The 19,112-nt window shown below is 38.5% G+C and overlaps 2 protein-coding genes across 8 annotated transcripts in view; both read right to left on the reverse strand.

The window, feature by feature from the left end:
* Window positions 1-11,257, reverse strand: part of LOC133614801 (syntaxin-1A-like) — a 192,085-nt gene extending 180,828 nt beyond the window's left edge. Inside the window, exon 1 of one of the 5 annotated variants that reach the window (XR_009816626.2) lies at window positions 10,619-11,243. Coding sequence is in view for 4 of the 5 variants with exons in the window: in XM_061973060.2 (XP_061829044.1) it covers window positions 10,619-10,648 (30 nt within the window). In the remaining variant the exon portion in view is untranslated. Of the gene's footprint in view, window positions 1-10,618 lie in introns of all 5 variants that reach the window. The other 4 variants (XM_061973060.2, XM_061973061.2, XM_061973062.2 and 1 more) reach the window with 4 other exon arrangements.
* A 1,266-nt stretch (window positions 11,258-12,523) lies between these two features.
* The window catches only part of bud23 (BUD23 rRNA methyltransferase and ribosome maturation factor), a 31,199-nt gene continuing 24,610 nt past the window's right edge, over window positions 12,524-19,112 (reverse strand). Inside the window, exons 11-13 of one of the 3 annotated variants that reach the window (XM_061973065.1) lie at window positions 17,202-17,288; window positions 14,396-14,493; window positions 12,524-14,325 (exon numbers count right to left, since the gene is read on the reverse strand). In XM_061973065.1, the coding sequence (XP_061829049.1) occupies window positions 14,439-14,493; window positions 17,202-17,288 (142 nt within the window). In that variant the 3' untranslated portion in view covers window positions 12,524-14,325; window positions 14,396-14,438. Of the gene's footprint in view, window positions 14,494-17,201; window positions 17,289-19,112 lie in introns of all 3 variants that reach the window. The other 2 variants (XM_061973066.1, XM_061973064.1) reach the window with 2 other exon arrangements.

Raw genomic sequence — 19,112 nt, forward strand, 5'->3', positions numbered from 1 at the left:
ATAGCTTTCGTCGGTAAAGTGTGCGGAACAAACGTCCAATTTCTTGCCACTTTCGCATCTTTGGGCCACTGGTGCAACTTGAATCTGTCCCTGTTCATGTTGTTACACCCTCCGACAACACACCGACGAGGCATGATGTCTCCAAGGTACGGAAAACAGTCGAAAAAACGGAAAATGACAGAGCTGATTTGACTCGGTGTTTGAGAAAATGGCGGATTGCTTCCCGATGTGACGTCACGTTGTGACGTCATCGCTCCGAGAGCAAATATTAGAAAAGGCGTTTAATTCGCCAAAATTCACCCATTTAGAGTTCGGAAATCGGTTAAAAAAATATATGGTCTTTTTTCTGCAACATCAAGGTATATATTGACGCTTACATAGGTCTGGTGATAATGTTCCCCTTTAATGACGCCTTCACAGATGTGTAAGTTACCCATGTCTTGGGCACTAATACACCCCCATACCATCACACATGCTGGCTTTTCAACTTTGTGCCGAGAACAATCCGGGTGGTTGTTTTCCTCTTTGTTCCGGAGGACACAAGGTCCACAGTTTCCAAAAACAATTTGAAATGTGGACTCGTCAGACCACAGAACACTTTTCCACTTTGTATCAGTCCATCTTAGATGAGCTCAGGCCAAGCGAAGCAGACGGCGTTTCTGGGTGTTGTTGATAAACGGTTTTCGCCTTGCATAGGAGAGTCTTAACTTGCACTTACAGATGTAGCGACCAACTGTAGTTACTGACAGTGGGTTTCTGAAGTCTTCCTGAGCCCATGCGGTGATATCCTTTACACACTGATGTCGCTTGTTGATGCATTACAGCCTGAGGGATCCAAGGTCACGGGCTTAGCTGCTTACGTGCAGTGATTTCTCCAGATTCTCTGAACCCTTTGATGATATTACGCACCGTAGATGGTGAAATCCCTAAATTCCTTGCAATAGCTGGTTGAGAAAGGTTTTTCTTAAACTGTTCAACAATTTGCTCACGCATTTGTTGACAAAGTGGTGACCCTCGCCCCATCCTTGTTTGTGAATGACTGAGCATTTCATGGAATCTATTTTTATACCCAATCATGGCACCCACCTGTTCCCAATTTGCCTGTTCACCTGTGGGATGTTCCAAATAAGTGTTTGATGAGCATTCCTCAACGTTATCAGTATTTATTGCCACCTTTCCCAAATTCTTTGTCACGTGTTGATGGCATCAAATTCTAAAGTTAATGATTATTTGCAACAAAAAAAAATGTTTATCAGTTTGAACATCAAATATGTTGTTTTTGTAGCATATTCAACTGAATATGGGTTGAAAATGATTTGCAAATCATTGTATTCCGTTTATATTTACATCTAACACAATTTCCCAACTCATATGGAAACGGGGTTTGTATATACCGTATTTCCTTGAATTGCCGCCGGGTATATATTATCCGCATGCCTGGTTTTACCGCCGGGTCAAACTTGTTTATCAAAATAATTAGCACATGCCTCGTTTTACCGTCGGGTCAAACTCGCTTCGCAGAATAATTAGCATATGCCTCGTTTTACCGCCGGGTCAAACTCGTCACTTCACCTTTCAAGGCATCATTTTCAAAATGGAGGAGGCTGATTTCAATAATTTAAAATCGCATAAAGGGAAAAAGATAAAGAGCTATTCAGTAGGATTGAAGGTCCAAGCTATTGAATATGCTAAAAAGAACAGTAAAAATGTTTTATTAATATAGCTGCGTGTGTCAAATATGAGTCATTAAATGACTCCCACCTCATGGTGGTAGAGGGCGCTAGTGATCCCAGGGATCATTCTTGCGACTACTCGGCTGCAGAAGAAGTGACAACAACAGTTTTTTAAACTGGAGTTTCAATCGAAGCAGGAGGTAATAATTAAAGGAAGATCTCCATCGAGACAGAGAGACTTTTAAAACTGAAGAAAGATAAGGAAGACTTCTATAAACAAGTTATCGATGCTTTTGTTCAGAAGGAGCGGCGCATGGACTTCATTTATAAGAAAAGGTAAGGCCATAATAAAGTTTTTTTTTATTACCGGTAAATGTGCTTTTCATGATGGTATCCTTACATCACACTCAAATTTATAAGCGCAGGCCTAAATTTACCGCATGCCTTTGGTAAGCGCCGAAGTGAGAAGAGGTTTTAAATTAATTCAAGGAAATGCGATATATATATATAAATATATATATATATATATATAACATTTTAAAAAGAAAATACACGCATCAACACTAATTATGCAAACTATATGATGACTACTATAGACCAGTCCTGGTCAAAAGTGTACATACACTTGTAAAGAACATCATGTCATGGCTGTCTTGAGTTTCCAATCATTTCTACAACTCTTATTTTTTTGTGATTGAGTGATTGGAGCACATACTTGTTGATCACAAAAAACATTCATGAAGTTTGCTTCTTTTATGAATTTATTATGGGTCTACTGCAAATGTGAGCAAATCTGCTGGGTCAAAAGTATACATACCTTGCTTGTTCAATATTGAATGCAAAACTTGTTTGGGTCCCAATTAAAATGTTAATTTGTTCAACTTTGGCCCGTGGCTTTGTTCAGTTTGAAATTTTGGCCCACTCTGTATTTGAGTTTGACACCCCTGCTCTAGAAGGTCTTATCTTTGTCCATGTGATGTCAGATGAAACAAAAATTGAGTTGTTTGGCCACAATACTCAGCAATATGTTTGGAGGAGAAAAGGTGAGTCCTTTAATCCCAGGAACACCATGCCCACCGTCAGGCATGACATTATGTTCTTTACAAGTGTATATAAACGTTTGATCGCGACTATACATATCGACCATCTGGGTAAAACCCTGGACAGTAGGGGTGAAAAAAAAATAAAACAATTTTAATGAATCGCGATTCTTCATTGTAACTAGAGATGTCCGATAAATACGTTAAAATGTAATATCGGAAATTATCGGTATCGTTTTTTTTATTATCGGTATCGTTTTTTTTTTTTATTATTATTTTTTTATTAAATCAACATAAAAAACACAAGATACACTTACAATTAGTGCACCAACCCAAAAAACCTCCCTCCCCCATTTACACTCATTCACACAAAGGGGTTGTTTCTTTCTGTTATTAATATTCTGGTTCCTACATTATATATCAATATATATAAATACAGTCTGCAAGGGATTTATTTACATTAGTCCGTAAGCACACATGATTGTGCGTGCTGCTGGTCCACTAATAGTACTAACCTTTAACAGTTAATTTTACTCATTTTCATTAATTACTAGTTTCTATGTAACTGTTTTTATATTGTTTTACTTTTTTTTATTCACAAAAATGTTTTTAATTTATTTATCTTATTCTATTTTATAAATTTTCTTTAAAAGTACCTTATCTTCACCATACCTGGTTGTCCAAATTAGGCATAATAATGTGTTAATTCCATGACTGTATATATCGGTTGATATCGGTATCGGTAATTAAAGAGTTGGACAATATCGGAATATCGGATATCGGCAAAAAGCCATTATCGGACATCCCTAATTGCAACAATTCCTAATTAATTCAAAAATGTTTTTTTTTTTTTTTTTTAAATCTGTCCCTTCCAGCCACCAGACGCCCATATCTGCTGTACAGATTTACTTTAGAAAAGAGAAGTGTGGGAATCTATATATTTCACTTTTACCCAAATTCAATTTGTAACCAGACACATGTCCAAAATTTAGGAAAGTACTTAAGACGAAGATGTCCGAGACATATAGAAGGAGGTCATCTGCATAGAGAGAGACTTTCACCTGCACATTTAGTTGACATATACCTGTAATAAGTGGATTGGTGCGCTATTGACAGAGGCTCAATGGCAAGAGCAAAAAGCAATGAGCTGAGAGGACAACCCTGCCGCATAGAACGATATAGGCAAAAGTATGGGGATTAAACATTGTTTGTCCTGACCGAGGCCACCGGGGATGAATAGAGAAGCTTAACCTCGGAAATAAAACTATTACCAAAGCAAAATCTTTTCAGGACAAAATAGATAGTTCCACTCCACCCTGTCAAAAGCCATTTCCGCATCCAATGATACCAATGTCTCTTGGGTGTTGGAAGCAGACCCCTTGTACAATGTATTGAAAAGACGTTGAAGATTAGAAAAGGAGTGCCTATTTTGAATTGACCCGCATTAATAATAGAAGGGAGAACAGTGTCAAGACGTAAAGCTAGCAGTTTAGACAATAATTTAAAATATACAATCATCAGGCTAATAGGGCGATATGAAGTGCACAAAGAAGGGTCTTTGTCTTTTTATAAGGAGAGAAATTGAAGCTTGGTTAAGCATTTGTGGGAAGCAGCCAGATTTAATTGATTTATTGTACGCAACCCATAATAAAGGGACAAGCTTATGCCAAAATCGAGAGAATGCCAAGAGTGTGCAAAGCAGTAATCAAAGCAAAGGTTTGATTTTGAAGAAACTAGAATACAACAAATGTTTTCAGTTATTTGACCTTTTTTATTTATTTTTATTTTAAGTACCACATACGTTCATTCATAGTTTTGATGTGACAATCTACAATGTAAATAGTCATGAAAAAAAAAGAAAATCCATTGAATGAGAAGGTGTGTCCAAACTTTTGACCTGTACTGTATATAGAATTTTTTTTAGCCTTCTTATCTAATCCAATCGACTTTATTTATATAGCACATTTTGAAAAACAATACCAGTTTCACAAAGTGCTGCACAGGAGTTAAAACACACATTTAGAAGCAGGATAAAACCAAAGAGTCGATTGAAAAAACACTTGCGAAAAATTTTTTTTTTAGAAAGTCATATCAACATAGCATCTATCCATCCATTTTCTACCGCTTGTCCCTTTCGGGGTCGCGGGGGGTGCTGGAGAACATGCAAACTCCACACAGAAAGATCTCAAGCCCAGGATTGAACTCAGGACCTTCGTATTGTGAGGCACATGCACTAACCCCTGTTCCACCGTGCTGCCCATCAACATAGCAATTAGGCAACATTTTTTTTAGAAAAAGTCACATCAACATAGCATCCATCCATCCATTTTCTACCGCTTGTCCCTTTCGGGGTCGCTGGAGCCAGCGACCCCGCGTTCTCAGCTGTATTCGGGCGGAAGGCGGGGTACACCCTGGACAAGTTGCCACCTCATCACAGGGCCAACACTGATAGACAGACAACATTCGCACACTAGGGCCAATTTAGTGTTGCCAATCAACCTATTCCCAGGTGCATGTCTTTGGCGGTGGGAGGAAGCCGGAGTACCCGGAGGGACCCCACGCCGTCACCGGGAGAACATGCAAACTCCACACAGAAAGACACCGAGCCCGGGATTGAATTCAGGACCTTCGTAATGTGAGGCACATGCCCTAAGCCCTGTCTCACCGTGCTGCCCATCAACATAGCAATTAGGCAAAATAAATCCTGATGCTCAACCAGAAGTCCCATCAAACTGCTCTTTTGAACTCAACTCCCCAAAAAGCACTTGCTGGAGGCATTAAAACACACAAAAAAGAAGTGACAGAATCAAGTTCTAAACATGTTTTTGTTTTGATGTTTTCTACGTTTTGTTTCTACTACGACGTTATTCTCCTCGTGCGCCATGGTCAATTATGCAAACGTAGACGACAACGTCAACAGTAACCCACTACCGGCGCCTGCACCACAAATAGATTGCAGTCCTGTGGGAAACATTGGATTGACTGGCAGCCTTTCCAGCGTGCACACTTAAAAGTCAGCTGGGATAGGCTCCAGCTCACCGGTGACCCTGAACAGCGGTAGAAAATGAATGAGATTGGTGATGTCGATCATTGGGAATATTTGCATAAAATGGCCTGGTTGGCAACACCTGACAGCAAGTGGATATTAATATAATACATCTCTCTGCGTTAAAACTGCATCTTTTCAACAATGTGAAGAGGCAGTCTTGCAAGACACGTCTCTTCAAACCACACACACACACACACACACACACACACACACACACACACACACACACACACACACACACACACACACACACACACACACACACACACACACACACACACACACACACACACACACACACACACACACACACACACACACACACACACACACACACACACACACACACACACACACACACACACACACACACACACACACACACACACACACACACACACACACACACACACACACAGTGTGTTGGCAGAGCTACGCTGTCTCCCGGGAGGCTAATTCAGAGCAAGATGCTCACTGAAAACTGCACAGCCTTAAATTGTTTCCTTCTCTTCCTCGGCCAGCTTAACAGCCAATTAGGCAGATCTCACAATCGCCACTTTACCAGTAACACACACATTGGGATGAAAACACACACATACTGTATGTATGTAATATGATTGGATAACACACACACACACACACACACACACACACACACACACACACACACACACACACACACACACACACACACACACACACACACACACACACACACACACACACACACACACACACACACACACACACACACACACACACACACACGTGTACGGAAACCCATATTCAGTATGTATGAAAACACATGTATGATTTGATAACACATTCTGTATGTGTTAAAGCAGTGGTTCTCAAATGGGGGTACGTGTACCCCTGGGGGTACTTGAAGGTATGCCAAGGGGTACGTGAGATTTTTTTTTAAATATTCTAAAAATAGCAACAATTCAAAAATCCTTTATAAATATATTTATTGAATAATACTTAAACAAAATATGAATGTAAGTTCATAAACTCAGTGAAGCACAAGCTCAGGTTTTTCACTAAAATGTCTGTCAAAAAGAACTGTGAAAAGAAATGCAAAAGTCCCCAGTGTTGTCAGTGTTGACAGCTAGATTTTTCACCAATATTCCATAAATATTGATGTTAAAGATTTATTTTTTGTGTTTAGAATTAAAGGCCTACTGAAACCCACTACCACCGACCACGCAGTCTGATAGTTTATACATCAATGATGAAATCTTAACATTGCAACACATGCCAATACGGCCGGGTTAGCTTACTAAAGTGCAATTTTAAATTCCGTGCGAAATATCCTGCTGAAAACATCTCTGTATGAGGACGTCAGCGCGTGACGTCACAGATTGTAGAGGGCATTTTGGGACAGCATGGTGGCCAGCTATTAAGTCGTCTGTTTTCATCGCAAAATTCCACAGTATTCTGGACATCTGTGTTGGTGAATTTTTTGCAATTTGTTCAATGAACAATGGAGACAGCAAAGAAGAAAGCTGTAGGTGGGAAGCGGTGTATTGCGGCCGACTGCAGCAACACAAACACAGCCGGCGTTTCATTGTTTACATTCCCGGAAGATGACAGTCAAGCTTTACCATTGGCCTGTGGAGAACTGGGACAACAGAGACTCTTACCAGGAGGACTTTGAGTTGGATATGCAGACGCGGTACCGTGAGTACGCATGCAGCAAACATTTGATCGCTTGCCCGTACGTGCGTGCCGCTATGTGCATGTCACGTACGTAACTTTGGGGAAATATATGTGCTGTATGAACTTTGGGGAGGTGAACGGTACTTTGGGCTGTGGGATTGAGTGTGTTGTGCAGGTGTTTGAGTTGTATTGGCGGGTTATATGGATGGGAGGGGGGAGGTGTTTGTTATGCGGGATTAATTTGTGGCATATTAAATATAAGCCTGGTTGTGTTGTGGCTAATAGAGTATATATATATATATATATATGTCTTGTGTTTATTTACTTTTTTAGTCATTCCCAGCTGAATATCAGGTCCCACCCGCCTCTCACAGCATCTTCCCTATCTGAATCGCTCCCACTGCCCTCTAGTCCTTCACTCTCACTTTCCTCATCCACAAATCTTTCATCCTCGCTCAAATTAATGGGGAAATCGTCGCTTTCTCGGTCCGAATCACTCTCGCTGCTGGTGGCCATGGTTGTAAACAATGTGCAGATGTGAGGAGCTCCACAACCTGTGACGTCACGCGTATATCGTCTGCTACTTCCGGTAGAGGCAAGGCTTTTTTATCAGCGACCAAAAGTTGCGAACTTTATCGTCGATGTTCTCTATTAAATCCTTTCAGCAAAAATATGGCAATATCGCGAAATGATCAAGTATGACACATAGAATGGACCTGCTATCCCCGTTTAAATAAGAAAATCGCATTTCAGTAGGCCTTTAAATTCATGAATCCAGATGGATCTCTATTACAATCCCCAAAGAGGGCACCTTAAGTTGATGATTACTTCTATGTGTAGAAATCTTTATTTATAATTGAGTCACTTGTTTATTTTTCAACAAGTTTTTAGTTATTTTTATATCTTTTTTTCCAAATAGTTCAAGAAAGACTACTACAAATGAGCAATATTTGCACTGTTATACAATTTAATAAATCAGAAACCGATGACATAGTGCTGTATTTTACTTCTTTATCTTTTTTTTCCAACCAAAAATGCTTTGCTCTGATTAGGGGGTACATCACTGAAAAAAGGTTGAGAAGCACTGTGTTAAAGGACACATGAATGAAACACACATATTCAGTGCATCCGGAAAGTATTCACAGCACTTCCCATTTGTCCACATTTTGTGATGTTACAGCCTCATACCAAAATGGAATACATTCATTTTTGTCCTCATAATACCCCATAATGACAATGAGATTTTTGCCAATTTGTTAAAAATTAAATGAATACTGAAATCACATGTACATACGTTTTCACAGCCTTTGCTCAATATTTTGTTGATGCACCTTTGGCAATAATTACAGCCTCAAGTCTTTTTGAATAAGATGCCACAAGCTTGGCACCCCTATCTTTGGGCCGTTTCCCTCATTCCTCTTTGCAGCACCTCTCAAGCTCCATCAGGTTGTATGAAAAGCTCAGGTTTTCATCCAGGATGTCTCTGTACATTGCTGCATTCATCTTAGTCCAACCAACCTGATGGTCACTCTGTCAGAGCTACAACATTTCTCTGTAGCAATATACCAATCAGGCCTGTATGGTAGAGTTGCCAGACAGAAGCCATTTCTTATTACAAAATTTGCCAAAATGCACCTGAAAGACTTTCAGACCATGAGAAACAAAATGATCTGGTCTGATGAGACAAAGATTGAACTCTTTGGTGTGAATGCCAGACATCATGTTTGGAGGAGATCAGGCGCCACTCATCAGGCCAATACCATCCCTGCAGTGAAGCATGGTGGTGGCAGCATCATGATGTGGGGATGTTTTTCAGAGGCATAGAACTGGGAGGCTAGTCAGGATTGAGGAAAAGATGAATGCAGCAATGATATTATCGGCCGATAAATGCGTTAAAATGTAATATCGGAAATTATCGGTATGGTTTTTTTTATTATCGGGATCGTTTTTTTTATTTTTTATTAAATCAACATAAAAAACACAAGATACACTTACAATTAGTGCACCAACCCCAAAAACCTCCCTCCCCCATTTACACTCATTCACACAAAAGGGTTGTTTCTTTCTGTTATTAATATTCTGGTTCCTACATTATATATCAATATATATCAATACAGTCTGCAAGGGATACAGTCCGTAAGCACACATGATTGTGCGTGCTGCTGGTCCACTAATAGTACTAACCTTTAACAGTTAATTTTACTCATTTTCATTCATTACTAGTTTCTATGTAACGGTTTTTATATTGTTTTACTTTCTTTTTTATTCAAGAAAATGTTTTTAATTATTTATCTTATTTTATTTTATTAATTTTTTTTTTTTAAGTACCTTATGTTCACCATACCTGGTTGTCCAAATTAGGCATAATAATGTGTTAATTCCACGACTGTATATATATCGGTTGATATCGGTATCGGTAATTAAAGAGTTGGACAATATCGGAATATCGGATATCGGCAAAAAGCCATTATCGGACATCCCTATCTTAAATGTCACAATTTCAATATTTACACTCAAGATGGGTAGGTTGTGAGTTCAAACCCCGGCCGAGTCATACCAAAGACTATAAAAATGGGAGCCATTACCTCCCTGCTTGGCACTCAGCATCAAGGGTTGGAATTGGGGGTTAAATCACCAAAAATGATTCCCGAGCGCAGCCACCACTGCTGCCCACTGCTCCCCTCACCTCCCAGGGGGTGATCAAGGGTGATGGGTCAAATGCAGAGAATAATTTCGCCACACCTAGTGTGTGTGTGACAATCATTGGTACTTTAACTTTTTAACACTCAGCGTGAGTGATCGTAACGTCACTGAAAAGTAGCTTTAACCGCTTTTCTTTCTAATTGACTCCGGTTAAAGCGCTGGGAGGACGTCTAACAGGTGAAATGGGCGCCGTGGGACCAATTCCCTTTCGTAATTGCGCAGATCGATAAAGCCCCACGGTGATGAAATCACGCGTGACATCATACATATTCCAACGTTAGAAAGCTACACTCACAATATGACGAACAGCGGGAAAATAAGTGGCACCCTTTTTTCTTATTTTTTTAAGTGCGTTTCTACACTTTTCCGGAGTAAAAACACAACTGTTGCTTCTTCTTTTTTTTTTTGTAATAACTTAAGCGCACTTTTACGCGCAACCATTTTGAGCGCGAAGCCGGTAAAAAAATAAAAATAAAAATACAAAGGCAACTTACATGTCGAAGTTCTTGCATGCGGTCCTTCATGGCGTCTGTTGGCGACTCCGCCTCTGGGTGGTGGTGGTGATGGTGAAGGTGGTGACGGAGGATGCTGAAAGCACACACCGAGACGACACACGCCAACAGGCGGCCTGAGGATGCGCGTCAGCCGGTTTCACAAGGCGTCGATTCGGGGTCTTCTTCTTCCTGCTTTCTGGCTGGCGATGACAGGTTGAGTGGACCGAGGCCTTTCCGCCATTAACCCTTACACGCCCTCCAACTTCCTCCTCCGCCAGTGGACACCTACTGGGATGAACTGGTGAGCGCTGCTAGTTTAAAACCACGCACTTGTAGAGAGGGCTGGTCGGCTGGTGAAATTGGGTAAAAAACAAAAATGGACTAGGGATCGAAGTCGCTCAGCGGATAACGCCTTTTTGCAGTGACCCGGTGCGCGGCGCCCTCTGCCGGCCATTGTAAGCAAAGCATCCAGCACTGAATTTGAAAATTATTTTTTTTACCTTTGCAACCTTGAGGATGTTTTATATACTCAAATAATACCCCTTGTCTGAGAAACCTTAATATTGAAGATGTTCATTTCCGTGATGAAAAATATACACTATATTGCCAAAAGTATTTGGCCACCCATCCAAATGATGAGAATCAGGTGTCATAATCACTTGGCCAGGTGTATGCAATTTGATTGATTGAGACTTTTATTAGTAAATTGCACAGTACAGTACATATTCCGTACAATTGACCACTAAATGGTAACACCCCAATAAGTTTTTCAACTTATTTATCAATTTATGGCAAAAAAAAAGAAAAAGAAACAAATGAAAAGCAAGAGTGTTCCAAACCCCAGCCTACCGACATCTTCAGTATGGCCCACAAGACTATGACACTGTTCAATTTCAATTAAAGTTGTGACAATTTTGTGGACACTGAGAATCTCAGGTTAGTGACCACAATGTATTTTTTTTTTTTTGATATATCAAGCACTTAGGCATGGAGTCTGTTTCTACAAACATTTGTGAAAGAATGGGCCGCTCTCAGTGATTTCCAGCGTGGAACTGTGGAACACAGGATGCCACCTGTGCAACAAATCCAGTCGTGAAATGTCCTCGCTCCTAAATATTCCAAAGTCTACTGTCGGCTTTGTTATAAGAAAATGGAAGAGTTTGGGAACAACAGCAACTCAGCCACCAAGTGGTAGGCCACGTAAACTGACAGAGAGGGGTCAGCGGCGTGCAAAGAGGTCGCCGACTTTCCGCACAGTCAGTTGCTACAGAGCTCCAAACTTCATGTGACCTTCATGGAATGGGTTTCCATGGCCGAGCAGCTGCATCTAAGGCATACATCACAAAGTCCAATGCAAAGCGTGGGATGCAGTGGTGTAAAGCACGTCGCCACTGGACTCTCGAGCAGTGGAGACGTGTTCTCTGGACTGATGAATCACGCTTTTCCATCTGGCAATCTGATGGACCAGTCTGGGTTTGGAGGTTGCCAGGAGAACGCTACATTTTATTTGGAGCCCCCGACTCTATGACAAAAAATGTTAACACTTTCATTGTGAAATGATTTTTATACTTAAATCAGACTTGAACTTAAATTAATGCATGTTTTGTACTAAAACGAATTCATGGGAAATAAATTGTGCAATAATTTATAAACCCAAGGCCCTCAGGCTCCAACCCAGAGGAGTAAAAAAACAAAAAAACAAAAAACAAATCAACAGTAAAATAAAAATAATAATAATTTTAAAAAAAACATAAAGAAGGCAATGTAATGAGAAAGATCTGACATGTTGATACAAATGACTAAAAGTGCTGTCAAATGATTTTTTTATAGAGTACTCACGCTTTGGCATTTTGCTTAACTGCAGTAAATTACCCAATAAATTTAAATTGACTTAAAAAAAAAAAAAAAAAACTCAGTATTTTGACAAAAATGCTATTTTATTTGCAGATACATTTTTTTAACTAAATGTCAATTATTTGTTCAAAACAGTTTTATATGAAGTCCAGTCAGTTGGAGTTGAAGTGGAATTTACCAGCGAGCGCATCAGTCGAAGTCTCCTCACGCATCTTTGCACTGACCTTATATCAACCTTCAGGTAACCATCTGCGGTTTGGGTACAGGAGCATGTGTGGTCAAAATAATTGATTATATTAATCTGAGTTTATTTATGATTAATTTGACGTCTGTATAATCGCGTGAGTTAAAGCGTTAATTTTGACCGCCCTAATAATAATCATAATAATAAAATGCTTTGTCACCTATACCGAATAACACAAAGGTGACACAAAGTTGTGTCTTTAAATATTTGTCTGTTTTTAGCACATATATTTATTTTCACAAAATAGAAATACATAAAAAGGACCCCTGCATGCTTTGACATTTCAGTATGTGGCCCTTGGTGGAAGTTCTGTCCTGGACTGTAGAACTTGGTCTTTTATTTGTAAACATTTGATTATTTTTGTGTTTTTATGGGGGTTTTTTTGCACCTCTTTTAAGATATAATATAGTATTTTATTTCTTCTGCTGTTGAAATGTACATTTGACACTTGTTTTGCGCCATTTTTAATGGTTCAATCATATGGTTTTCTACACCAAAATTCATCTATTTTTTCTTCTTCATCTCCAGATTTTGTCACGCTCTGGCACGGAAGCAGATTTTTATATGATAATATATCATATAGTAGGTGTTTATCACACCTTCCATTGATATTTTGCTGTTTGTTAATTTTTTGTTGTGTTTTGCTTATTTGTAAAAGATACACTACTGTGGAGGAGCTGGTATGAGAAGTAAAAGATGTTCATAGGTTGTTAATATTCAGTGTTTTATTGTTCATTGTTAATATTGTAAATCCCACTTTCTTTATTTTCATGTACATTTTGGGTGTCCCATTCAGTAAAAAACTGTAAAATACCATTCCATTTTTTTTAGGTGGTCTGTCATAACTTTTTTAGAATTCTATCAGACATTGTGCATTTTGGTATTGGTGTTCCTGGAAAAAAAAGGACCGAAACACATACTGTACAGCAGATTTTCACAGCTAAATGTGTATCTATATCATTTATACACACATACACCTTGCCCCCCCCAGACACTTTTTTTCTGTCAATGTGGCCCCCGAGTCAAAATATTTGCCCAGCTCTGGCAAAGAGGGAACCATTCAATTATTGGTGTGTATCTACGAACCAGTCTTTTCTTTTTGTTTTTTGCGAAGTACACAATAATAGCACAACCTATTGGGTGTTATTGGACTCACTGTGGCATGTCGCACTGAATTATTGACTAAAAGTAGAAAATTGAAGGGATACAAATGTTTACTTTTGCTGTGATGGTATGTGGTAAACACACAAAATGTCAACACTAATTCATAGTTGCAGGTTTGTTTGTATAGAAGGAATGTGTTCACGTCTTTTCTTGTTTGTTTATAAGAGACCTTGAGTTTTTATTTAAACATAAAAATAGAGTCAATAAATCAGTACTTTAAATAAAATAGTTAATGAATCACTACGTTGTGTATATAGAAACGCACAAGAAAATATGTGGTGGGATATGCTGTGGTTGTCTACGACCCTGTATTTGATATCGAGCTCTTGTATTTGATCCGACCAGATTGTAGTGATGTCTGATGTTGCCGTGTACATACTGTACATCTCATTGTAGCTTGATTTGAAAAAGAAAATATGTTGTCTCTTCCACATGCACAGCTCATCTGCTAGAAATAAAAATAGTATTTTAATGAAGTCCATACACTCCAGACATGACTCATGGTGACAGTGCACCTGTGATTGTAACTGAAGGCTGTGTGTGTTGCACGAGTCGCAGCTAGAAATGAGGTCTCCTCTGACGTCCTGTGTATTTGGTGTCAGCTCGCACATCCCTGTAGGACACATTCAAACATACATTTATTACATATATATACTGCAATAAGGCACTTTTGGTAGCCATCCACAAGCTTCTGCTTGAATTTTTGACCACTCCTCTTGACAAAATTGGTGCAGTTCAGCTAAATTTGTTGGTTTTCTGACATGGACTTGTTTCTTCAGCATTGTCCACACATTTAAGTCAGGACTTTGGGAAGGCCATTCTAAAACCTTCATTCTAGCCTGATTTAGCCATTCCTTTACCACTTTTGACGTGTGTTTGGGGTCATTGTCCTGTGATTCCTGGGATTAAAGGCCTCACCTTTTCTCCTCCAAACATATTACTGAGTATTGTGGCCAAACAGCTCCATTTTTGTTTCATCTGACATCACATGGACAAAGATAAGACCTTCTAGAGGAAAGTTCTGGGGTCAGATGAAACAAAAATGGAGCTGTTTGGCCACAATACCCAGCAATATGTTTGGAGGAGAAAAGGTGAGTCCTTTAATCCCAGGAACACCATCCCACTGTCAAGCATGGTGGTGGTAATATTACGCTCTGGGCCTGTTTTGCTACCAATGGAACTGGTGCTTTAAATGGGACAATGAAAAAGGAGGATTACCTCCACGGTCCACACGTTTAAATCAGGACTTTGGGAAGGCCATTCTAAAACCTTAATTCTAGCCTGATTTACTCCAATCACTCTATCACAAAAAATAACATGTGTGTATACATATATACACACATGTATAAACGCACACATATATACACACACACACGTGTATGTGTATATATATATATATATATATATATATACACACACACACACACACATGTATACACACATGTATACACGCACACATATATACACACACACACGTGTATATATATATATATATATATATATATATATATACACACACATGTATACACACATGTATACACGCACACATATATACACACACGTATGTATATATATCTATATATACACACGTGTATATGTAGACATTTATATACACAAACGTGTGTGTGTGTGAGTATATATATATATATATACATAACATATACATACATATATATATATATATGTACATATACAGTCGTGGTCAAAAGTTTACATACACTTATGAAGGAGATAATGTCATGGCTGTCTTGAGTTTCCAATCATTTCTACAACTCTTATTTTTTGTGATAGAGTGATTGGAGCACTACTTGTTGGTCACAAAAAACATTCATAAAGTTTGGTTCTTTTATGAATTTATTATGAGTCTACTGAAAATGTGAGCAAATCTGCTGGGTCAAAAGTATAGAAACAGCAACATACATGATCAATTTTGGTGATGTAGAAAAGTTACAATCAATCAAATGAGCTTCATGGCCTCTTAACTTCATGTGAGTGATTATGATTGTTGACTTCTCTGAGCCCATTTAAATAGGGCTCATGTGATGCAGTCATTAGACTCGGTTACAAACACCACAATGGGAAAGTCAAAGGAACTCAGCACAGATCTGAAAAAACTAATCATTGACTTGAACAAGTCAGGAATGTCACTTTGAGCCATTTCTAAGCAACAAAGAGCAATTGTGCAGACAATTGTTCGTAAGTATAAAGTGCATGGCACAGTTTTGTCACTGCCACGATAAGGAAGAAAATGCAAGCTATCGCCTGCTGCTGAGAGAAAATTGGTCAGCATGATCAACAGTCAACCGAGAACCACAAAAAGCAGGTCTGCAATGAATTGGAAGCTGCTGGAACACAGGTGTCAGTGTCCACAGTCAAGCCTGTTTTGCATGGCCATGGACTGAGAGGCTACCATGCAAGAAGGAAGCCCTTGCTCCAGAAGCCACACCTTAAGGCTCGTCTCAAGTTTGCTGTTGATCACATGGACAAAGATAAGACCTTCTGGAGGAAAGTTCTGTGGTCAGATGAAAAAAAAAATTGAGCGGTTTGGCCACAATACCCAGCAATATGTTTGGAGCAGAAAAGGTGAGGCATTTAATCCCACGAACACCATTCCTACCATCAAGCATGGCGGTGGTAGTATTATGCTATGGGCCTGTTTTGTTGCCAATGAAACTGGAGCTTTAAATGGGACAATGAAAAAGCAGGATTACCTCCAAATTCTTCAGGACAAGCTAAAATCATCAGCCCGGAGGTTGGGTCTTGGGCCCAGTTGGGTGTTCCAACAGGACAATGACCCCAAACACACGTCAAAAGTGGTAAAGGAATGGATAAATCAGGCTGGAATGAAGGTTTTAGAAATGAATTTCCTAAAGTCCTGACTTAACGTGTGGACAATGCTGAAGAAACAAGTCCATGTCAGAAAACCAACACATTTAGCTGAACTGCACCAATTTTGTCCAGAGGAGTGGTCAGAAATTCAAGCAGAAGCTTGTGGATGGCTACCAAAAGCGGCTTATTGCAGTGAAACTTGCCAAGGGACATGTGAGCAAATATTAACATTGCTGTATGTATACTTTTGACCCAGCACATTTGCTCACATTTTCAATAGACCCATAATAAATTCATAAAAGAAGCAAACTTCATGAATGTTTTTTGTGACCAACAAGTATGTGCTCCAATCACTCTATCACAAAAAAATAAGAGTTGTGGAAATGATTGGAAACTCAAGACAGCCATGACATTATGTTCTTTACAAGTGTATGTATATAAATATACTGTATATATAAAGCCAGAAAAAGTCAAATACAATCAAATACGTACCGTCCTTGTCTCCGCCTCCTCTCCTTCTTCTCTAAGATCCAATCTCGGCCCTTTACCGATTTACCCTTCATGTTTTTAAAACGGCATCTTTACAGGGAGAGTGAAGGTAATTAGTGTTTTTTTGTTTTTTTTAAACACAAAAATACAATACGAGAACATTTGTATGTAAAAGGCAGGAAAACCCACCTAACAGGGTTTTACGTTAGGCAAGACAACAACCTTTGCTGGTTTTCTCTTGGCCCATGGCTTCGTGAGTTCAGGGACGACTGAGCCTGAACCCTCTGAGGCCGAGACCTGATGCCCTACCTATGGTGTACTGCTTATTTTTACACAACTACTACAATTACCGTAGGTCTTTTTGTTTGTTTCTTTACAGGGCAGTCTGTTATTTAAAACATGCTTTGAATGAGGGGAAGTCTCATTGTTGTTTATTTTCTATTTAAATATTGCATTTCAAAACAAATGTTATTTGTTCTAATAGAATTTTACTTAATACTGTTTATATATATATTTTTAATTATAATTCAATTATTACTTATTCACAGCTTCTATTGCAATGCGAGTAATGAAAATGTATGGAAATTCTATTTTCTTTTTAAATACAATTTTCTGTTGTATTAAATAATTTAATTGTTTTTTCAAGTTATTTAATATATTTTTACATTATGCATAATTAAATAATTAAATATTTTTTTATTTTGTTTCAATTAAGTTCAACTTAAGTAATTATATATTGTAGATGTAAATTTAATTTTGTTTCAATTTCCATCCATCCATCCATTTTCTACCGCTTTGTGTTTGAATTTATTTTTACATGTTATACGATATAGATCAGGGGTATCAAACTCATTTTAGCTCAGGGGCTGCATGGAGTAAAAATCTATTCCCACGCCAGCCGCACTGATAAAATCATGGCATATTAATTTCAAAATAAAGACAACTTCAATTTTTTTTGTTCTACTTTGGCCAAAAATAGAACTAGCACATTCTTAAAATGTACATATTACAACTAATCCTCTTGGCAAACACTTCAAATTATGTGAAAGTTCCGATGGGAAAATTGGTGCAGTTTCAAAAACACCAAGAAGAACACAATGAACTTAGACTTTGACTCAGTGTTTTTACAAACTCATTAACATTTAAGCACTTCCTGTTCAGCATGCTCATGTTGGCAATTCATTAAAGACATGTTTGGAAAAGCAATCGAGTGTTTCCTCAAACAGCCACATTGGTGAAATCCACAACTGCCACAACACATTAATTTGTCATCATTCAAATATTACAATACAAACAATTGTCAAAAAAATAAGACTACAAATGTTACCAATATGAACATGGTAGATTTAAGCATAAAATAAAATAGAACAAACAACAAATGTAGAAACAAACATTTTTACAATGAAGTTCAGTGTGCACATCGTGCCGTTAACGTTAACCAATTGCGAGCGCTGCACGGAACTACAAAGATGATGGTAAAGTTGACTTAAGTATTTGTATATTACGTTTCATTATTTTATCCGTTGAATGGATAATTTACAAAATAAAGAAGGTATTGTCTGTACAGCATTAGTCTGCCACCAGCCTGATTACTTGCACCTGCTCTGTTTGGAGTAGCGGCAGCCAATCCAGAGGGCGCTTAAAGTCATCTTAAACAGAGTCATGCGTGATCTGAGTTACACTCAAATTGCTATTGCAATGGACACATTTACAACAGCAGTTTCTTTCATTAAAAAATTGCAACTCATTTTTATACTTGGCAAACTCATCTTGCAGGACGCGGGCCGGATTAAACCTGCCGTATGTTTGACACCCCTGTTATAGATGAATATTTAAATGTCGAATTAAATAACTATATAATAGTTTTTAATTTTGCTTAATTTTATTTTAACACATGCAATTTGTATTATAGAT

Source organism: Nerophis lumbriciformis, linkage group LG17 (genome assembly GCF_033978685.3).
Source record: "Nerophis lumbriciformis linkage group LG17, RoL_Nlum_v2.1, whole genome shotgun sequence".
In the NCBI taxonomy this organism is placed as follows: domain Eukaryota; kingdom Metazoa; phylum Chordata; class Actinopteri; order Syngnathiformes; family Syngnathidae; genus Nerophis; species Nerophis lumbriciformis.